Here is a 24,560-nt window from a genome sequence, read left to right as displayed (position 1 = left end):
AGTCCATGTGTGGCCTAATCAAAGCCTTATACAGTGGAACAAGAATCTCCCTACTTCTACACGTCAGTGTCCTCCTCATCATTCCCAGAAGTCTTTGTGTTGTCTTCACAATTTTGGCGATGTGTCCCCTAAATTTTAGATCCTTATCCACTATCACTCCCAGATCTCTTATTTCCTCTACTTCCAACAATATATTCTCACCAAGCATAAATTCTGCATCCCATCTTTGTTTTCCAAATTTTAAAACCTTACATTTTGCAACATTGAACTCGCATCCCCATTTGCTTGCCCAATCACTCAATTTATTCAAGTCTTCTTGCAAGGCCACAACATCTTCACTACTCTTTATGGTTCGTCCCAACTTTGCATCATCTGCAAACAACTGAATATCTCCATCCAAATCTTCGCCAATATCATTAATATACAAGTTAAATAGTAATGGCCCTAAAACAGATCCCTGAGGCACTCCACTAGTGACTTTCCTTTTCCTGGATATTGCACCCCCATACACAACTTGTTGATACCTATCAGATAGCCAGTCTCCAATCCAATGCACTAATCTAATATCCAACCCCATCTGCTCTAGTTTGACTGTCAACTTATCATGAGGTACTCTATCAAAAGCTTTTGCAAAATCCAAGTATATTACTGTATATCCTTCTCCTCTGTCCAAGGAAGCAGTCACTTTATTGTAATAAGTAAGTAGATTACTAAAACACGACCTCCCTTTAGCAAATCCATGCTGTCCATCAAATTATGGAATACTAATTAAAAGAAACACTTATTAACCACAGTGAAAATTATTTAATTGTAAATATTTCATCATATAGAAAGAAACATCAACCATCTCTCCAGTATCGAAGCCAACAGACTTCGATTTGAAGTAGCTAAAGTGATCTACAATGCCAAACCTTCAGAATTAAATATCCCACCATCAGAATTGAAAGCTATTATTTCCTTAAAACGTAATAAAAATATAATCATTACCAGAGCTGATAAAGGAAATACCACTGTGGTTCTCGATACAAACTCATATGACTGAAAAATGAATTTACTTTTCGAGATCGTAATATTTACGCCAAATTGGATTATGATCCTACAAAATGTCAACTCAGAAAATTAAATGACTATTTAATGAAACTTTCTCCTTAGATGAAGAAACAATAAAAAAAACTTAAGACATACCATGCAAGACCTCCTAGAATTTATGGCTTACCTAAGCTACACAAAACTAATGTTCCACTTAGACCCATCGTAGACTGTATCAGCAGTCCAACTTACAAGTTATCAAGATTCTTATCTAACCTTCTCCGCCCTCACATAGGCCACGCAGTCTCTTCAATCAAAAATTCTACTGAGTTTCACACAAAAATTAAAAACATTCAACTATCAAAAACTGACTTGTTAATCAGCTTTGTGAAGAGAAACAATAGAATTACTAACTCAAAAATTTCCGTCTGATATAGTTGAATTGTTCAAATTTGTTATTGCATCAGGTTATTTCACCTGGAAAGGTCAAATTTACAAGCAAGAAGAAGGAACAGCAATGGGATCTCCTTTATCACCAAACCTAGCAAACTTGTTTTTAGAACACCTTGAGGAAAAAATATTCACTTTTGAACTCAAATCAAAAATTTGGTTAAGATATGTCAACAACGTATTTGCAGTCTGGGATCATCCCGAACATGAATTACAACTGTTTCTAGATAAAATTAACCTTATTCATCATCGCATCAACTTTACGTTAGAAAAAGAATCTCCACAGGATATCTCCTTTTTGGATTTACACATCCAAAGAAAAGAAGACGGTCCCATCGCCACATCTGTCTTTCGCAAGCCTACATTCTCGGGTCGCTACATTCACAATTCTTCCGCTCATCATCCATCTCGGAAATCTGGCATTATTAAATCACTAGTTTCCAGAGCACACAAATTCTGCTCCTCTGAAGAATCTTAAGAATCTTTAAACCAGGAATTAGAAGTAATCAAAAATACAGCCGCCCTAAATGGATATAATCCTAAAACAACTCAAAAAATCATCAGTCACTTCGCCACACATCAAATCAGACAGGAAGAAGTCCATAGGATTCTCGTACCTTACGTCAAAGGCATCTCCGAACGTCTTTCTAAAATTATGAAGAAATACAATTTTGCCACTACTTACAAACCTATCAACCAAATTTACAACTTGTTACCTTCTAAGGACAAACTCTCACCTTTGATGTTGCTTGGCGTTTATGAAATTCCATGCTCGTGCAAATTGTCTTACTTTGGACAGACAGGTAGGTCTGTTTAGAAACATCTCGGAACATCAAGACCACATTCGTCTTTTTAAACCGCAGAAATCTGGCCTCTCTCAACACAGAATTGAAAATCCAAACCATAGGATCCATTCGGAAAAGTCTAAACTTTTACATAGATCTTTATATAAACTTGAACGTTTATACAAAGAAAGTTCTGAAGCCCTACTATACAGACCAAACTTAAACTGCAACGACGTTCTTACTATTCCTAAAGTATGGGAAATTGTCATACAAAATTGTGTTAATTATTATTTTTTTTTTTTTCTTATGTAACACGTTACACACGTTTAATGAGATTCTATTGTAATCATGCGCCCTAACTGTATGTTATTCCTATTATTGTTTTAAACTACTGTACTGATGATGTCCTAAGATACTTAGGATGAAATATTTACAATTAAATAATTTTCATTGTGGTTAATACATGTGTTTCTTTTAATTATGATCGCAACACAGGTTTTGTTATTTAAAAAAAAAAAAAATGGAATACTAAGGCAACCATTGTTTAGACAAATAGTTGTTTACCTATTGTCTCTCGTGTAGATTTGCTTTCCTGAAACATGCTTATTAGATACCAGTTATCTTCTCCATAAATGAGTTTAATTTGTTTTTCAGAATAGAAGTAAATACTTTGTATGTTATACATAACAGCAAAATGCCTCTAATTTCCACAACTGTTTTGTATATTTGCAGATCACTCACCCTTTTCTAAACCCATTCTCTACTTCTAAAATAAAGTTTTCGGAGCAAAGTTGGTCGATTGGTAGAGCCTCTGCTACTAATGGTTCACGCAAAAAGTCAAGCAAGTTTGAGCGCCGTTAGTAGTTGGAAAGCATTTTCCTTCCCATTCTTTTGGCATTTTTTTCTTTCTTCTCTATGGTTATAATAAAGTAATAAATTTGTGTATTTTTTTCTTCTTGTTTCTTTCCTCTTGCTTTCAGCAACTCTTTAGCACATTGGAAAAAACAAAGGGACATTGCACCGTTCGATTGGAAAAGAGCTAATCGTGATTTGTTGTGATGAGAGGCTTATATAGGCTTTTCAATTGAAGGTTAGTTAGCCAATCTCAACAACAGTTGCAGGATTCTCCCCTCCCCAGGAACTCAGATGTTTCATCCTGCATATAGGTAAATAGGCCAGGGAAACGTAGTTTATTGACACAAAAAAATGCTATTGTTATCAGATAGTAGATGACATTTTGTGTGGGTGGTAGTGTATAATAGAGTAGCATGCCCTCCCATGATGAGTCCAAGGACTCCTTGATAGTATTACATAATAACTCTTCTGGGATTTTGTTGTTCCTGAACAAATGTACTATATTGCTAAGCTCTTCTCACCTTAATGGTGGCTCTACAGCTTCATCTTCTTATAGTAGTAGTTGGTATTATTGTTATTATCATTTTGGTAAACTCCATGGATTCAATAGACTCATTGTGGGAGGCCCACTCAACCAGGTAACATGTCTATCATCATAATGAGTTTTGAAGTTATTTACGCTACATACATTCACAATGCACTCAAGCAATGCATTCTACTCACTAACAACTCTCCACGTAAAAAAAAAAAAAAAAAAAAAAAAAAAAAAAAAAAAAAAAAAAATCCTTGCACCCTTCTTCACCACATCTTTACACAACTTCCAGGAATGGCGTCTTTTTCTTCCCACCTTAATCCACTCCTTTTTATAATTTCTTCTGTATTAATCTGATAGAATTGCTTAATGAACTTGAAGGTCTCTATCATATTTCCTCCTATCCACCAACCTTTGTAATCCACATTATCTCAAATGCTCTTCATAACCAACACTCCAGTCCTGATATCACTTTGGTTATTTGTCTTTGGACCCTCTGTAGTGTTTCTACATCACAATGAAAACTAGGTGGTGACCAAATCATGTCACAATAGTCAGTATATGGTCTGAACAATGCCTTATGTTGAGGCACCACCATCTCCTTATCCCTACTTGTCACTTTTTTTAATCATAGCAGCCATACGATGTTTAGTCTTTGCAGCACTTGCAATGTGTCCTTGGAACTTCTGTCCACTATCACTCCAAGATCCCGAATCTCATCCACTTCCTGAAGTACAGCTCCACCAATACAGTACATAGCCTTATATCTCTGTATTCCAAAGTGTAACACCTTGCATTCATTAATATAATTGAGTTGCTTGATAATGTTACCCTTGTTCTTTATATCTTGTTATGCTGTGCATATCATTTCATTGGGCTTATCTTTTTTTTCCTTCGACAGATTTTATTTGCCTCTCATCTCAGTTCTTTATATTTTTCTTCTTTAATTCTGGTCTTGGACTAAATTCTTTGTATGCTTTATTTCTTAATGGTTGAACACATTCTCCAGCAAACTAAATCTTTTCTTTTATCTATTTCATATCCCAGTTTCATCTGCAGTATTAGACTCCATTTTTTAATACATGTCCAGCTTCTTTCAGTAGTTTGTTCTATATTTTATCAGAAAAGTTATAGAATGAAAATTAATTTAAGAAACACAATAGGAGCAATAAAATACACTTAATATAGATGGTCTAATATGAATAAATTAAACAAAATATGAAAATATAACGGCATTTTCAAAAATTCTCAAGCTAAAACTATAAAACCATAATTATAAATACAGAACATATGGAACCTCAATCAGAAAGAAATACAGAAAATCAGAGCACTTGAAATGAAATGCTTAAGAAAAATAAGACTGACTGATCAGAACAATAAACTAATGAACAAGTCAAAAATGAACCCAAACCACAGAGAAGATATCACTGATATAATTCTTAAACAATTAACATGGTTTTTATAGTTCCAGAGCATGTCCTCTCATATATTATTAAACTTAGCCTTGAATGGAATCATTGGAGGGAGATGATCAAGAATGAGACCAAAAAAGAACATTCAAGGAAAGGATGCAATTATATAGCTTCAGAGCAATGACAGAAATGGCCAGAGAAAGAGCCAGGTGGTGACTGTGTTCCTTGGGAACTCAATCCATCACTGGATGAGGAAGAAGGTAGCATGTCTTTGCATAAATTACTCTGAATCAGAGATAGAAGTTGAAAGTTTTTTCATTTGGTTATACTATAAATTAAAGATACCAAGAAATTATATTTTTGGTATGATCCTTTATCTAAGTATAAGCAAACAAAGTTTGGGTGTGAATATATCTTCATGACTGAGTTGGGCTTCCTTCTGTGTCTGGTTTCCACTGATAATGCCTCAAAGGTCGAAATCAGTCTATGTAGTGGACCTTCCCATAACATAGCATTACACACACAAGTATGTGTGCTTTGCATTATGGGATACTAAGACAGTTAATGTAAATCATTAGTCTATATACAAGTAGGCCAGTTGCGAAGATACTTCACATGAAACTTTGTTTGTATCCACTTGGATAAAGGATTAAACCACAATGTAGCATCTTTAGTTCATGGTGTATAACCAAATGAAAAGAACTTTCCATATCTATTTCTGATTCATAGTAATTTAATAGTAAGGTGATACACCTTTTCACTATTTGTATATGGGGAAATATATAACTTCTACATTACTTCAATATTGGAATCCCTGCTGGGTTTGGCTCCTGTTGATGTTTATTAATGCTTGTCTTTGGGCTTGCTTGGCTCCTGGGGTGGAGCTACCACTGCGTTTCCTGTCCTGGAGTGATTAGAGTTGGGAATGATGAGCTTTTAGTAGTAATCCTTTACAGTCACTTAGTGAGATTTAGAGGGATCTTGTAGATCACTCAGTTTTTGGAGAGATATTCCCTCATCCCACTCCATACCTCAATAAAGGTCAAAACTGGGCTAGGTTGTGGCCCTTCCCATAATGCATAGCATTACACACCCACCCAAAAGGATATGTGCTTTGCATTATGGCAAAGTAAGGCAATTGATGCGAAGTCATTAGTCTCTAATGTACAAGTAGCCCAGTCATGAAGATTGAAGATACTTCACGTGCAAACTTTGTTTGCGAACACTTGGATGAAGGTTAAAACAAAAATATAATTTCTTGCTATCTTGTGTGTGTGTAGATTTATGGTAAACAGTGAAGGACAGTTTGAGTAAAATGTTTTTGACAAGTGTATTCTTTAACTATATAAAGGTTTAAATGTCTAGTGTTATTTTATTCTAATTCAAGTAAGTGCTCTAACATGGTGGTTGGTTTCCATAATTCTACACAGTGAATGCTGGTCACCATGTAACCATGAAAGAAGGAATTGAAACTTCCACTTTTAGCACTTCTCAGGACAAGATTTGCATGATCATGTTTCAGATGCAGAGCAGCTATCTTTTGTTATCTGATGCTGCTCATGGTGTTACCATCATTTTGGATGAAGAACCAGTGTTTAAAAGGAAAAATTCTTGCCCACCTCCACATGAGACCAGCTAATTAACCTTCAGTTGATGATCCCTTGCATTCTTCATTTCCTTGGCGGGATTTGAATCCAGATTTTTCCAACCAAAGGCATTAACAACGATGGCTCTAGAAGATCTTAAGGAGAAGTATGATCATATCGTGCTAATAATTGTTAGTTCTTCCTTCTACAACTAATCCTTGGGCTCTGTGGAGATACTAGTGTAATTACAATAGTATTATCTCTTTCTAGGACAGGATTTATCTCCTTAATAGTTTGACAAATATCAAGACAATTCTTGTATAACAGACTTGGACTCTGAAATTCAGTAAACCCATGTCCCTTTTTTGTTCCTTCAGTGCATTTTGATATTCAGATTATGGTAAAGTTTATATTTATCTCAGCATAAAGCAAGAATTAATATATATTAGTTATGTGGTTAATTCTGTCAGCACAATTCTAGACTATTTCTTTTACCATATTAGAATCTATCTGGTTTTTTTTTTTTGGGGGGGGGGAGAATTATATATATTAACATTATCATGTCTCTGTTATTTTTTATGTAATTCTTTGCCTGTGATACCTGAAGAAGTTGAATTTCAACGAAACTAGTCGTATCTTAACATTGAACTTTTCTTTCTTGGTATAGAGTCATTTAAATTCATATATATATATATATATATATATATATATATATATATATGAGTGATTAAGAACAAATAACTCAATAATCAAAAGTTTGTGCATGAAGAAAATTTGCAACTAAGTTACTTGTATATTGCAGCAAGATTCTTGTCATATTGGCCTAGTCTCCTAGGGAGACTAGGAGTCTTCCTAGTCACCCAGCATACTTCTTTTTGGATGTGCATATTGACATGCATTATGGAAAATTAGTATTCAGATCCATTTTGATTTTTAAAATATGTTCAAGATGGGTTTAAAAACTTGTGCTATGAGTGATCTAAAAACCATGTTGTGCCCAGCATTTCACAGCTACAAACAAAACTCATCGCATTCTGAGTCTTACTTCTATGCATGCTAAACTTTGACTTTACTTGGCAGTAGACAAACTCCATCAGTATGCTATGATCAGTATGCAGAAGATAACCAGCTGGAAGCTGCTTGGCCCAAGACATTTTCCAAGTAGAAGCTGGCTAGCAGAAATCAGTGCTCTGTCCTTTTGATAAGCACTTTCTGAACAACCATTAAAAAGCATAAAATCAGTAAGAACCTAGATCCAGTGAGAGCTGAATCAGTGGCAAAAGTTAGTTTCCATATACAAGTAGTAAAATGGTGTTTCACAACACTACAATACTCTGGAGGAAAGATTTTTTGCTTTGTTAGAGAATAAATTATAATTTCTTGTTATGATTTACTTTCTAACCAAGCAAAACAAATGCTACAATTCTTAGTCATTCTGAGTAATGTATCCCTCTAGGATGCTACATAAGAGTATTCAATGTTCATAAAAATGTATGCTAGTGCAATATTGTCAGATTTTCAAAAGACACGTTGCTCAAATTTTAAATATAATGTGATATATGAGGCATGTTCAAAAAAGAATGAACTTTTTGAATAGCGTGCCAACTGGCACAGAGTACACACTGCAGCTACTGAGCACACCTAGCGGCAAGTTTTGACAACAAACTGCCATTTGTCCCGTTCTGCTATGAGCATTAGTCATAGAGTTACATCCGCTGAAGTGAGCACATGCACAAGCTGTTCATCAGATTAGTGATAAAGTGACAATGAAAGAGCTTGAAGAACAGTGTCCTTTCTTTTAGGCTTGCACGGTGATCCGAATGCATTTTTGGAAATTATGGAGACAACTACCGTGTTTGAATAAAAACTTTAATTTAATATTACTAAAATTTTACAATTCGACGTTTCGACCTTTATGTCAAGGTCATCTTCTGGAGCGTACAAATATACAGCGGATGTCTGATCGTATATTTGTACACTCCAGAAGATGACCTTGACATAAAGGTCGAAACGTCGAATTGTAAAATTTTAGTAATATTAAATTAAAGTTTTTATTCAAACACGGTAGTTGTCTGCATAATTTCCAAAAATGCATGAAGAACAGTGTGTGTGTGAGTGAGTGTGAAATTTTGCTGCGAACTTTGTAAAAATTTTAGAGACATTTCAATTGCTTAAACCGAGCATATGGTCGAAGTGGTTTAAGTGTCGATGGATGAGTCGTTCAAAGATCAAGGTGATGTTGATTGTCTTTTTTGATTGGAAAGGCATTGGCCATTATTAATTTGTACCACGTTCAGATGGCAAACAAAGAGTTGTACCAGCAAGTTTTAGAGCATTTGAGAGATGCTGTATGCAGGAAGAGGCCTGAATTGTGGGAAAACTAGACCTGGATGTTGCACCATGACAATGCGCATAGTCATCCATATGGCAAAACATCAGACATCTGTTGTGTCTCGTCCACCCTATTCTTTGGACTTAGCCCAAACAGACTTTTTCCTGTTTCCCAAACTTAAAACCACTTTGAAAGGACGTCATTTCCAAACCATAGAGGAGATTCAGGAAAATGCGATAAGAGAACTGCATGCCATCACAGAAAGTGTGTTCCAGGAAGCATTCCAACAATGGAAGAAATGTTGGGAACGGTATCACCATTAGAGGGGGGACTGCTTTGAAGGGGGAGGGCAGTGCTTAAAATGTTGTAAAATGAGTGATAAAGTCTTTATAGCAAAAGTTCGGTCTTTTTTTTTTTTTGAACACACCTTGTATAATGGATTAAGGAGAATGGCCCTGAAAGGTGGAGATGTCAATTCTTCCATAGTATAATGATCCTGACCTGACTATATAGATTACTTAGTAAGTTAAAAAAAAAAAATTAAAATGCAGGTTACATTATAGTGGAAAAGTGTCAAGAATGAGACCTAATGTATAAATAATATTGATTTAATATCATTAATAATAAAATAATAATAATTTCCTATCAGAAACTTGGGGTTTCAACCCATAATAGGCAAACCAGTCAGAGAACACACACACACACACACACACACACATATATATATATATATATATATATATATATATATATATATATATATATATGTATGTATATATGTATGTATATATATGTATGTATAAATAAATAATGTTTGGATTTATGACTGAAGTAACTCAGGCTATGAGGCCTGTGTATCACGTGTTAATCAATAAAATAGTGTTCCACTGTTAATAATGATATAATTATAAATTTATAAAGTAACTTAATACCATTGAAAATCTGAAGTTGAGCTGTATATGTGTGTAATAACTGATGTTGTATTATATCAGTTTATATATTAAAAATATTTAATTTTTTAAGGATATTCCTTTGCAGAATATTTATTGAGGAATTTTCTTCTTTAGGTACCATTGCTGAAGATGGCTACAACAACCACAATAGAAACAGTGACAGTAGTAAGGCCATTAAAGGTATGTTGTACAGTATATACCAAGCATATTTTTATAAATGATCAATTTATTGCATAATTTGACAGCAGTTTGGATTACCCATCATACAAATGTCATGTAGATTTAAATTTTTTGCACATTTCAGTGTTATCATAATATTGTGTTAACATTTACCTTAAGTTTTTTTGTCAAATTCTTATCAGCCAGTTAACTTTTGATTAGTTTATTGATAGTTTTTATAAGATTGAGGTATAAGAGTAATTCTGAAATTTTTTATTTCTAAATAATCGATAGCAATTCAAAAATAGTTTTTTTTTTTGACAGACACACAAGAAACACTTCAATTTCTTCACGAATTGCAGCACGAATGGCAGTTTGTCTGTTGAGAATCAATGGAAACCAGTTATGATACATTAGCATAATTTTGTTTTTCACTTTACATCTGATTAAGGCATTTGAAAAATAAAGAGAAAATTCTTCATCCTTTGTAGACATTAATGAATTTCAAATACATCCCACTTGCACCATTGATGGGCCAAAATTTATTGGAGGTTTCTCTCTCTCTTTGGTGCATTTTTTTTTCCCTGGAGAAGTACAGTAGTTAATTTACTCTGTGTGTGTAAGTAGTAGTATCATCTCTAGATGATACTACTACTTATTTATTAAGTAGGTAGTAGTATCATAGGCTATTAGATAGCAGGGTTTTTTCTCCCAGAAACTCTGGTTTTTCATCCCGTGAAATTGGCCTTCAGAACATACAATTTACAGACAAAAAAATACTGCTGTTGGTGATGATGGGCGATAGATGCCATTGATGGTAGTAGTGTCGTAAGTAGTAGTGGAGAGGATGAGTGTATTTAGCGAAGTGGAGTAGTGTGCCCTCCCATGATGAGTACTCCCTAGAGGTGTCACATAATAATAATTACTATTTTTATATTCACTTTCATTATAATGGTTATCTGTTTATTTCTACAATCATTTTAACTTGAACATTATTCTTTCAAGTTTGAAATGATCTGAAATAAATTCTGATTGCTGTCAACTTTAACAATTTCATTCAAGAGCAGCACAAGGAAAACTTAGTTCAGAAGGAATGGCTACCATATGTAGTATGTGCAATTCTGCAAACCTTTTCAGTCCTCCAATTAAGGAGTGTGCTCTCACCTGGCCTTTGCAATATTGTTATCCATCATGCTGTATTGGTTAATATGCATCAACATAACACTAATTACGGATATAGACATTGGTCTGTTCTCATTATCTATCTAATATCCTTTTTTGAGACCTACTGAGCTTTCTCTTTCCGATTGGTTTTCATTTTATTATTTGTTTAGGATATCAGGTGTTGGCCATTCGGTTTACATGTTCTATCCATTTTTGATTATAATTGTTTAGTTTTTCTTCTGTTGATTTTGTTTTTAGTTCTTTTAAAATATCTTTGTTCCTTTTTTGGTCTAATAATGTGTATTTTGCAGTTCTTCTCATAAATCTCATTTCACTTGTTTTTATTATTTATTTATCTTGTTTGTTTATTGCCCACATTTCACTGCAGCATAATAATGTGGGCACTGCTAAAGTATTGTATATTTTCAAGCATGTTTCTTTTTGTACTATATTTGGATTGAATGTTCTATTTATTAGGCATATAGTCTGTAAAATTTTGAAGTTTTTAATTTTATGTCTTTTATTTCTGGTTAATATGCACTGTAGCTGTTGTCATTGCTTGTTCCTACACCTCCAAATTGTAATCCATGTTTCTGAGTAGTTGTTTTTAAACATAGACCATTCATGGAAATAATGAGAGAGAGAGATGGCATTTACAGAAAATGAATTTTTTGGGAGTTGGTTTGATGTTAACTTTTAAAGCCACATAATTTGGATATGCATGATACTGGTAACTTGTTAGTAAGATGGGAAAAATTGTTACAGATTGTGTTTCTGTAACCATGCATGACAATGCACGGCCACAAGACTTTTGTTTAAAATATTTGACTGTATAATGTTTTGAAATAATTATATCAAAGGGCAGCCAATATGGTATGATACTGAATATTACTTCAACAAAACACCTACATTTCGCTACCTTTTTTCTGACTGCATCATCAGGATGAATTTGTACATCAGCTAAAAAGGACAAGTTACAAAGAATAACAAGTATATTTTTTGAATCAAGTAACATTCAAAGGTAATAGGTTATGTATGCAATTTTATTGTTTTAGAAAAACTCGTGGTTGTTAGCATTCTAAAAATCATGCCAATTATCATGCAGAATTGAGATCCTGGACTACTTCATTATACTCCTTGAAATTATTAGGACAGGGCATTGAAACCATGGATCATCAGTCTCAGTTTTCTGCTGAGAGATGAGCAGAATCTATTAACTTATCTCTATTTGCGAGTATTTTTCTGTTAATGTTTGCTCTCCCTGAATTTTAAAACCTTTCCAAGTTTTACATGTGGAAATCATGCCACAAGAGCACTCAATTTTGACACCAATATTCTTCTGGAAAGGAACACCTTCTTTGGGAGATTTTAAGACCTTGAAAATTCAGAACTTGTGTATAAAGACTGTCTTTAGCTATGTGTATATGATAAGTGTATGAAGTTACACCTGATTATTTGATTACTGATATTACTTGGTTTTTAAAAAAATGTATACCTGTAATTCAGTGAGTTTTAGATAATTTTACATTTTGTGCTTTCTAGTTGATGTTAAACTTGTCCCGATGGCAGAAAACACAATGGAACATATAGGTGTTTTGTTTAAATAACTCATGATCTCTCAATTATCCAAGCTTCAATTACTGACCTTTTAAATGGGTTAGTGTCAACTAACTTTTGGTACAGCAGTATGTATTTGTACATTCGGTTATCCAACTATTCAATTATCTGACCAGAAAATTGCTCTCCTGTTTTGGTTGGATAATTGAGAGATTATTCCACTGTCATAATGTACTAACACTAATATTTGGTTCTTTCAGTGTGAAAGTTAAATTATTTCATCTGATGGCTGGAGTAGTTTGTGTATGAATATGTCATCTTTAGGAAAGGCTTGAATGGTATTATACAGTTATTTGCAGATGAATGCAAAGTTGAGAAGAACTATGAGGAGTAGAGTAGATATTATAGGATATAGATGGAATGCAGAGATCTTAGAGAAGGTGGAGGAGATGGTGGATCTTGGGAGTGATGGTGGACAATGATCTAAAATTGTGAGGACAGCATAGGGGATTATAACAATGGTATGGAGGATGCTGACACATAGAAGTAAGGATGTTATGGTTCCATTAATAAGGCTACTTATAGATTATTGCTAACAGAGTTTGTTGCCTGGTTTTCAAAAGGATGAAGAGATGTTGGAAAGGGTCCAGAGATCATGACTAAGGTGATGACTGTTTTTGGAATCTTGTGTATGAAAAAAGACTGAAAGAATATAATTTGCAGAGTCTGATAGACAGGAATGAGGGGATATGATTGAGACATAAGCTGGTAAGGGGTTATTACCAGCAATGTGGATGAGGTTTTTCCTAGAATGATGGGGAAGACAAGATGCCATCCCTAGAAACTGTACAGGAGAGTATGAGTGGAGGGGGAGGTGAGTAGTAACTTTTTTTTCATTGAGAGAGTGGTAGATGATTGGAATGTGTTGTCTGAGAGTGTGTGGTGAATGCTCAGCACAGTATGATGTGTGTTAGTGGAATCTCCCATGATGAGTCTTTGGACTCCATGAAGGTCTAATAATAATAAAATCGAAATATCATGTAATAAGAGTAACAACAGGAGGCCAATAAGTGATTTTAATCCTGTTTTAATGAGGGAAAATGGATTCAACAGTTGATAATAATTATTACTATAGAATTGAGAATAAGCAATTTATTCACTTTCTTCTGTTGCAACTAAAAACTTACATATGCATGGTACTATGTTTTGAATGAAATATGAAAACCAAAACCTGTGAACAGGATGGGTTGTAATATTAATATCTTAGAAAGAAATTTTACATAGGCACATGGAATGTCTGGGGTTTACAGATGGGTACTCTTTAGATTGTCTGTAAAGAGATGGATAGGTATAAAATTGACATCTTGGGAATTACAGAGACCAGATGGAATGGAGAAGGTCACTTCAAAAGCCAGGATGGTAAGCTAGTTATTTACTCAGGTGGTGACTCAAAACATCATGGGGTAGCTGTGATACTGAAGCCAGCTCAGGCAAGACTTCTTGGTTATAACCTCGTTAATGATAGGATACTCTCCATTAGACTTAAGGCTCAACCTACCAATGTATCAATTGGGGTAGTTTATGCACCCCACACACAGATAGGCCTGAAGAAGAGAGTGAAGAATTCTATGAAAACTTACAAACTGTTTTGGACTGCCTACCAAGGAGAGACATACTGTACATCTTAGGAGACTTAAATGCAAAAGTGGGAAAGAGTATGAGAGTCAGGCCGGAGTGTGGCATGTTTGGTCTGGGTGAATGTAACACCCATGGTGAAAGGCTGTTGGAATTTGCCCGTGCTAACAGATTAGTTATTACCAATACCTGCTTCCAGAAACATCCACGACTGACCTATACTTGGACATCTAACATTGATAGGTCAAGGCACCAGATTGATTACATCCTGGCTCTCCAGCGATGGAAGGCAAGCATCTCTGATGTGCATACTTGTCCTGGAGCATATTGTGGTACAGACCATCAGCTGGTAAGAGCCAAAGTAAGACTAAGACTCAGAAAACTTCCAGGTCAGGCACATTCCACTAGATTGGATGTTAGAGTAATTCTTAGTGGATTCACAGAAGAAACATCAACTCGGCTGGATGATTTTTTGGAGACCAATGAGGAAATCTCACCAGAAATGCTTTGGGAAGGAGTCAAGATGATAATACAGGATACAGCGAAGATGTATCTCAGCCCAATAAGAAAACCAAGAGACCCATGGATATCAGATTCAACATGTGAACTAATCAAAAGAAGGCGGTTGGAAAAACAAAGAGACACAGGGACCGAAGAATACAAGAGATTACATAGAGAAATCAGAAGAGCCATCAAGCAGGACAAGGAAAAGTTCTATACTAATAAATGTGAAGAAATAGAGTTCCAGATGAGAAGGCATAATTATAAAAGGATGTTTTATTTAGTTCATGACTTAAAGCACTAGTTGAAGCCTAAATTGAATGTCATCAAAGACAGGAATGGATCATTACTAACAGAAGAGTTGGAAATCAAAAACAGATGGAAAGAATACTGTGAGGAACTGTACAGCAGAGTGGATAAAGAAAATGTGGAGTCCTCCCCACCAAGAAAATTTTGATTTGGAACCTCCTCCACTTAGGCATGAAGTTGAAAGAGCAGTTAAGCAGCTCAACAGCAATAAGGCCCCAGGTGCAGATGAAATCCCAGCAGAATTAATTAAGGCCACAGGGGATGGAGGGATAAGAGTGTTTCATAGATTGATTACAAGGATATGGGAGACAGGATCATGGCCTAGAGACTGGAAGAAGTCAGTTTTCATACCACTACACAAGAAAGGTGATAAGAAGGCATGCAAGAATTATAGAACTATTAGTTTGATATCTTGTGCAAGCAAAATTTTATTAAAGATCATGCTAAATAGGATTGAGGCCAAAGTTGAGGCAGAGGTGCCCAAGGAACAAGCAGGTTTTAGGAAAGGCAGGGGCACCAGAGATCAGATCCTTTGCCTTAGACAGATCATAGAAAAATATAAAGAATTCAGACTCCCTCTGGTAATGTGTTTCTTAGATACTCTAAAGCTTTTGACTGTGTTGAGCATGTGAAACTGTGGGAAGTAATGAAAAGAATGGGTTTTCCTCAACACACTATCAGGTTGATAGCCAACTTGTATAAGGAGCAAGAAGCCAAGTAAGAACAGGTGTTGGATTGACCGACTGGTTTCAAGTTGGATAAGGAGTTAGACATGGATGTTTACTTTCTCCTCACTTGTTTAGTATATATGCAGAGGACATCATGCGTGAAGCATTGGATGAGCTCAGGACAGGAATTATGATAGGAGGTAGATTGATCAGTAATCTGAGGTATGCTGATGATACAGTACTCCTTTGTAATGACATGGAAGAACTAGGACTAATTCTTGACAAAGTTAACAAGATCAGTAATAACAGAGGACTTCAACTCAATTCTAGCAAGACAAAGATCATGGTTCTCAAAGGAAAAACAAACAGAGAAGCTCTTGAGAAACAAGTGTATCTTAATGGAGAAAGAATTGAGGAAGTCAGCAAGTTTGAGTACCTGGGATCCATTATTAATGTGAAGAATTGCTGTTCAGAAGATGTCAGAAAAAGGTTAGGAATGGCTAAAACAACAGTCAGAGACCTGTCTAAAATCTGGAAGGATGGATCTATCTCCATGGGAACAAAGTTGAGGATTTTAGATGTGCAGTTGTTTTTCCAACAGCGACTTATGGATGTGAGACTTGGAACCTAAAGAAGTCAGATTAGAAACGGATCTCTGCTTTTGAGATGTGGCGTTACAGAAGGCTGTTGAGGATATCATATACTGAAAGGCGTACAAATGAATGGGTGTTAGAAAAGACTAGTAGAACTTTAAGGCTCCTTAAGGATATTGACAGAAGAAAATTAAAATATTTTGGACACATAGAAAGGATGGAAGGAGGACTTCTCAGAACAGTAATAGAAGGTAGTTCCTGGAAAAAGAGGCAGGGGTAGACCATCAGTGAGATGGATGGGTGGAGTGACTGATCTTCAGAGAGTTGAGGCTGCCAGAAAAGCAAACAACAGGACTACATGGCGAGGCCTGGTGTGGAACATCATCGAGCATCGGAGTGACCATACGGCATCTGTAGATGCCCAGTGAACAATAGATAGATAGATACCATAATATGATTGGCAAATTATCAGGTTACAATGGCGATTATCAGAAAAATATGTAAACCACACATTCTTACAATTTCTAGTAATTGCTGATAGGATGAGTGTAATTCTGTCCATAAGAAATGACAAGCAGTTGACCAAACCAGATGAGGACTTTTAAGTGAAAACTGTTCACCACTAAGTAATTAAATGTTTTAAATGAGGAGTATAGCCCAGGAAAGTGACTCAGTTGATAAGGATAGCAGGAGTGTGGTATGAGCAGAAATTAGCAAATCAAACAAGAAAAACCCTGGTTTTTCTAATATATGGCAAGTAGAAGGAAGAATGATTTATGGTGAGATAGTGTAAATAGATGAAGCTAGTGGAATGATAACATTTTACACATTCTCTCTCTCTCTCTCTCTCTCTATCTACACACACACACACAAGAAGTGTAGAGGAAAAAGTACGTTTTTTACCTGACTGTCTCGCAACTGCATATAAGGAGAGGTTCCATTAATTTTTTTTTATTTCCAATAGTATTACATTGATGATTCATGATATGTGAATCAAAATATCTGTAGTTAACCTATTTTAATTAAATATTTTTCAAGTGTGTCTACATGCAACTTATACAGAATGAATAACACACAGGTGTCTCTAGTAAGCGTAATTTTTCAAGGTAGTTCTTCCAACTTAACAGTTCATTTTTGTCTTTAGGTATCTTGCCATTTTTACTTTTTGATTCTTAGTCTTTTGGACTTCCTTTCTTTGATGCATGAGGAATTAGCAACCTGACACATTTTTCTTGTTTTAAGGATATTGTGATATAGTTATAAATTTTGATGGATAGCCTGAAATGTGTTTTTTTTTTTTGAAAGGCCATATATACTTGATCATTTAGTTGAGTAGATAGTATCCTCTGATTCCTGTATTACTATTTAATGGCATTGCATTTCTTTGAGTTCTTCAGTAGTTTGTGTTACCCATTTCCTTTAAGATGTTCTTCAGTATTTTGTAGTCCTTTATATTAGTTTTTGTATGTATGATAGAAAGAGAGTTATAGCATTTCAATATTTATTTGCTATTCTTGTTACTTAACCAGATATGCTATTAAATTATTTGAAAAATGGCAGTGATGACATGTATGTATCCCTGACAACAATAAAATTTAAAGTGCTGCTTTAGATTACTATTACTACTACTCCTGATTTTACAATAATTAGGATTTCCAACATAAATTTCACATAGGTTCTGTTTTTAGACACTAATGTTAAAAATAGCAAAGCACATTTTCATAAAAAATGTTTCTGGATATTCTTGAAAGAAGAGATTATAGCCATTTTTGTTGAATCTTAAAATTTAATTACTTAAAGGACTTTTTTTTTTTTTTTTTTAGTACAGAATCTGTATGCTATCATTCTAAAATAAATCAAAGTTGTTTTCTCACCCTAAAGAACAATTTTAAAAACTTGTATGATTTGAAATTTTCATATATATGTTCATAATATCCATAAAGCTGTCAAATGTAGCTTCAGACAGTACAAAAAAGTTAGTTGTAAGATGGTACAAAATAAGTTGTGTACTAAAGTCTTCGAAGTAATTAAATTTGAAGATTTTACAACATGGTTCTCATCTCATGTCATGTAAGCTTTCATATCAATACATTATTCAGAAATAAACTTTAATTAGTAGTTTTGAAATTGTTGGATTTATTAGCCTTGTAGATAGTGCCATTGCACTAAGCTTTACTGTTCAATATTAGTGGTCATGATTGACTTTGAGTATTCCAAATGGCATTCTGATTTCTCTGATATATTACCTAAGACTATTATTTACTTTTCTGCATATTTCAACAACTAACAAATGTATTGACTTCATGGGATGAATATAAAATCTAAATGAGTAAAGAAGACTACTTGTGAAACCGAAAGTGTTTCTTTTGATATCTTTCTTCAGGTCATCACTCTGATCCTGAGATACATTGCTTCCAGTTTCTGGAATTTTTTCTGCTCTTAAGGAAATTATGGGAGTTCTTCAGTCGGTTTGGTGTGTTTAGATTTACGGCCGAAACAACTCAGGCTATGAGGCCAGCGTATTATGTGTGTTAATTGTGTGTGTTCTAATGGTCAGTTTGCCTGTTCTTAAGGATGAAAAACCCAAGTTTCCAGGAGACAAAAACCATCTATCTCCATATGAGACTGGCTAACTCACCTTCAGTTGAAAAGCTCTGATAAAGGTTCTTTGCATCCTAAACAGATTCAAACCCAGGTCATTCTAACCAAACTTCAGTCAGTAATGCATATACTACTTCCTCATTGTTTCTGGGAATGCTGGAAAATTCTATATTAGTGTCTGTAAACAATTGTTTTGAATTAACTTGCTTGTCTTTAGGCTGCATAGTTCATAGCAGATTCAAAATACCATTTAAATTAAATGAAACGATTAATTTCTGAAAGCCCCCCACCCTTCCCCAAGTAGCATTTATACATCCAGCAAAGTTGATAGTATTGAATGAGGCACAATGCCTGGTTGGATCTAAAAAAAAAAAAAAAAAAAAACTGAGGGAAGGGCACATCAACTTTTGTGCTCCCTCCCCCAATCATCAAGGTTAAAAAAAAAAATTTTGTTTCTTTAATTTAAACAAAAATGTTTTGCACTTTCCCTCCTCAGTTTTTGTTTAGTTCTTTTATTCAGCACCAGAAAGTATTTTCCTTGATGTGTTCATTATTTCTCTAAAATAAATGAACAAATCATGTTCCAAAATTATCATACTATTCACCGACCACTAATTTCACTCACACCTAGTTGTCATTGATTTACTGTTAAAAATCAAGATTTTTTTAAAAAAAAAAGTCTATACACAAAATGCAATTTTGGGTGGAAGAAATGCTTATGTTTAAATGTTGATTTTAAAATAGCATTTTAAAAATATGCTTAGTAACTAAGTGAACATTTTTGACTGCTAGATCTGTCTACAAAGCAGCTACTTACATGTAGCTGTTTTGTAAGTCCATAATAAGCTACTACATGTAGCTTATTATGGACTTACTTACTTATCGATGACTGACATAACTAAATTTAATTCACTTCAGGTGGACAGGGGAACACAGCATGAAAAGGGTTGACGTTCCAAGAGGATGTAAATGCGTGGATAGACAAAACAGGAATGGAATGACCTGGGATGTAGGGAAAAACAGTTGGATTTGAAGGTTTGAAGATGAATAAGGAGGAAAAGAAAGGAGAAAAAGTTAAGCATGGAGAAGTCGCATCTAATAAATGGTATAAGTGAGACTTGTTATAGTTCCAGGAATGAGCTGTTATGTTTGTATGAACTAGAAGTATCAGAAACTAGGGAAATGGTGCATCAATTGAGTTTGTTCACCCAAAAATTGTTGAAATAAATAAGTGAGACATGGTTGGATGAGCATGACATCCTGACAGGAATAGAGCTGGAAGTGGTGGAAGGTGCTATTGATGGTAGAAAAAAAGTTATGGCCATACAAGGTAAAAATGCAAGGGGGGGGAATAGTGGTAGTGGTTTTGAAGCAGTATGGTGTGAGATAGAGGTGAAGAGAATGAAATACTTCTTTGGATATTGGTATGGATCTGGTAATGTGGAGGGTAGTGACCATGAAATGTATAAGCAAATTAGCCAAGCAAATGGGAAAAGGGCGATTTTAATTATAGCAATATTGATTGGGATGATGATATAATAGCGACCAAAAGTAAAGATAATGAGAGTTTTTAAGGGACAACTATCACAGGCAGTATTGGAATGTGCGCATGTGTGTGCATGTACGTGCACGCACACACACACACACACACACACACCTCTGTATTTTGTTGCACTGATAATTTTTAATCACAATAATAGTACACTTCAATAGTGCATCTATCATCAAATTTATCTTCAGTATGTATGTGTGCCACTAAATTGCTAGCAAAAATTCATATAGTAGATATTAACTGGCTAAGCTAGATACTTATGTAGATGATGCAGTTCAGATAATTTTCTCCAATGTCATGAGAAACTTTATGAACTCAGTCATTTCTGTTAATTCTCATATTTTAATTTAATTGCTTCACTGAAATAGCCACTGTAAAAATTGTGAATAATTTTAAGCTACAGTGAACAATAGTTATGCGAATAATGGAGGACAGTCCAATTAGCATGGAAGTCTGTCAAGTACAATTGCCTTTCCTCCTAACAGAATGTTTGTTTGGAGGAAATAACTCGCCCGCTCGCTTGTGTGTATATTATTATTATTATTTAGGCCTCCATGGAGTCAAAAAGACTCGTCGCTGGAGGTCTTCATAGGAAACACAGTCAATCAAGACTCGTTGTGGGAGGTCCCTCATAGGTAATTCCACAGTTCAACCACCCTCCATGCAAAGAAACCACTCCTCACCCTCTTGCTCACGGTTTCCTTTTGTAACTTCCAGGGATGGCTCCTTGTCATCACTCCTTCCCACTGTTTAACCAAGCAAAAGAACTCCCCAGTGTCAACACTGTAACCACCTCTCAACAGTTTAAAAGTCTCAATCATATCACCTCTCCTTCTTCTTCTATCCACCAAACTCTGCAGTCCACATTCCCTCAGCTGATCCTCATAACTAACATTGTACAGTCCTGAAACCATCTTTGTTATCTGCCTTTGTACCCTTTCCACAGTTAATTTATCCCTTTCAAATGCTGGGGACCAAATCTGAGAACAATAGTCTAAGTGTGGTCTGATCAGGGTCTTATACAACGGAATCATAACTCTTTTATCTCTGCATGTCAGCATCCTTCTCATTATTGCAGCAATCCTCTATGTTACCTTCACCACCTTTGCAATATGTCCCCTGAATTTCAGGTTTCTATCGATCACCAATCCCAGATCTCTTGTCTCCCCCTACTTCCTCCAGTATAGCTCCTCCAATAGAGTATGTGGTATCTTATCGATGTGTCCCAAACCTCAAGACCTTACATTTTGCTGCATCCAACTGACACTCCCCATTCATTTGCCTATCTGTTCTTGCTTATTCAAATCCTCTTGCAGGGCTACCACATCTGCACTATTACTAATAACCCTTCCCGGCTTCACATCATCCACAAACAACTGAATATCCCCCTGCAATCCACGGACAACGTCATTGATATAAAGGTTAAACAATATAGGTCCCAGTACGGAGCCATATGGGACCCCACTTGTAAACCTCTGCCTCCTTGAAACTGCCCCACCATACACAACTCTCTGATACCTATTGGACAGCCAATCCTGAATCCAGTTGACCAACCTGACATCCAAACCCATGTGCTGCAACTTAAATATCAGCTTATCATGTGGCACCTTGTCCTTCGCTAAATCAAAAAAAAAAAATGGCAGTATATGCCTTTCCCTCATCTACTGCTCTTGTAACTTTTATAAAAGGCTAGCATATTAATAAAACAAGAGTGCCCCTTCACAGATCCATGTTGACTCTCACAGGTAACATTACCCTCATCTGCCCAATGCTGTATACGTTCCTAACTAATTTCTCCAAGATCTTAACAACTACTGGTGATACACAAACTGGCATATAATTAGACACTTTCAGTCTGCTACTGCCCTTATGCAATGGCACTGTCTTACCTTCCTTCCATTCCCTGGGAACCTTTCCCATAGCCAGACTTTCATTGAAAAGTGAGGTCAAAGGAGATATCAGTTCTTTAGCACATTCTCTCAAAACTTGTGGTGAAATACCAGTCCCATAGCTTTACTGACATCCAGAGTACTCAGTGTTAGGAACACACTCTGCTCATGCACCTCTAAACCTGCCCTATCCCTCTAGTATTAAAATTTACTCCTCCAGGATGAAATACACCAATAAAGTGTTCATTGAACAATTCACTATGTCCTCTGCATCGGCCACTCTATTCCCATTTTTATCCCACAATCATTTCTCCTCCTACTGGCCACAGCTAAAAAATTCCCTATGATTTTCTTTGGATCTTAGGGCCAATTCTCTTCTCATATTCCAGTTTCACCTGCCTTAGCATACTAGTCATTCTCCTGGCCTGTGTCTTATATTCCTCATGCATCTGCTCTTCGCCTGTCTCCTTATATCTTTTCGATAACCTCTTTTTCACATGCACTACCTGTTTAATATTGTTCATCCATTTTACACCAAATTGTGTCCTCTTTTTCACTGGTGGAATACAGCTTACTATTGCTGCTAATAAATATTCCTTTGCAATTTCCCAAGCACTAATGATATCCTGGTTTTCCAATTCCTCCCTCCATGAAACTTCCCCAAGTTGATGTCTAAGATTATTATAAACAACTGCCTTATAATTCCATATATGTTACCATCTCTTTGATACTCCTGCATGTCTCATCTTCCAAGTCAAAACTACATGGTCACTCTCTCCAACTGGTGGGAGAGATGTCATCTCAGTTATTATCAACTCTTCTGATGCTATGACCAAATCCAAAACTCTTGAACCTCTTGTTCCCTCTATTTACATGTTGCCTAAGACATTTGTCCCTCAAGAATTCTAGAAATTCCATTTCCTTATTGCTACATGCATCTTCCTCTCCCCCGATTTATATTGCTGTAGTTAAAATCTCCCATAACAATCATTCTTGCACTTGCCAAACTCAACTGTCTAAACATCTCCTGGTCCCCATCCTTTGTGCTCTTTGGTTTGTAGCAACACCCCCACTAAATATCCTGTCTTGCCCACCTCTTCCTCATACCATATGCTTTCAAAATCATTAGTGTCACTGCCTTCTAAATCCTCCACTTTTAGAGGTCATAAGTCGTCACTTATCATAAGCAGTACACCATGCTTTCCCTTCCTATCCTGCCAAAAAATCCTCTTCTATCAACCACATCTCAGTTATCCCAATAATCTTTGGACAGGCTGACGCTATCAGTGCCACCAATTCATCTCCTTTATTCTGAATACTCCTGGCATTAGTATAAAGCATAAAAATGCCACTGTTTCTATACCCAGCATTATCCCCTCTAGACTCCACTGGGCTCAGCATTACCTGAAGTCGTTCCCCTTCTCCCAAGTACCCATTCCCACAAGAGGCCACTCCTGCTACCAACTACCTTGGGCATTCTAGTTTCCCTGCATTGACACACTGACTCGTTCAGATATATTTCCTGAATTTCAGGATACCTGAAATTTAGATACAAGAGTGGCTAAGACAACACAGCAGATTTTTGCGATGAAGAGGATTTGACATATAGGCAAAGAGAGCAGTTATTGTTCTGTTCTATGATATAACCGGGTAGTTGAACAGATTACACACGAACTGCTGCACACAAATTTGCTCACCTCGTTTTCTGGATAATGAGAAAACATGGTAAGAAATCTAAAGAGTATTAGGCCCCTGGAATGTTGATTATGGGAAATGTGAATGGTTGGAAGATAGAAGAAACTACAACTGTCATGCAAATTATTTCACCATGCCTCATTTTCTATAAAAGAAATCCTGTTCAGAATTCTCTCTGTGATGGAACTAACTGGATCACAGATAGGTATACTTCTAATCCAGACAAGGCCAGTTTTAGTCTTAGAAAAGACTGATTTTTTTTTTTTTTTTTTTTTTTTTTAAATGATAGTACATTAATACTAT

General features: G+C 35.6%; 1 protein-coding gene across 2 annotated transcripts in view; it reads left to right on the top strand.

The window, feature by feature from the left end:
- LOC150109345 (transmembrane protein 47) overlaps positions 1–24,560 on the top strand; it is a 249,502-nt gene that overhangs the window by 53,955 nt on the left and 170,987 nt on the right. For both annotated transcript variants that reach the window (XM_090412750.1, XM_090412759.1), the window contains exon 2: positions 10,049–10,114. In XM_090412750.1, coding sequence (XP_090268876.1) covers positions 10,064–10,114 — 51 coding nt within the window. In that variant the 5' untranslated portion in view covers positions 10,049–10,063. The remainder of the gene's footprint in view (positions 1–10,048; positions 10,115–24,560) is intronic.

The sequence above is a fragment of the Typopeltis vanoorti genome, chromosome 2 (assembly GCF_054136105.1).
Source record: "Typopeltis vanoorti isolate ZY-2024b chromosome 2, IOZ_Tvanoo_1.0, whole genome shotgun sequence".
Lineage (NCBI taxonomy): Eukaryota > Metazoa > Arthropoda > Arachnida > Uropygi > Thelyphonidae > Typopeltis > Typopeltis vanoorti.
Note: the sequence above shows the minus strand (reverse complement) of the source record. Positions and strands in the feature narration are given on the sequence as shown.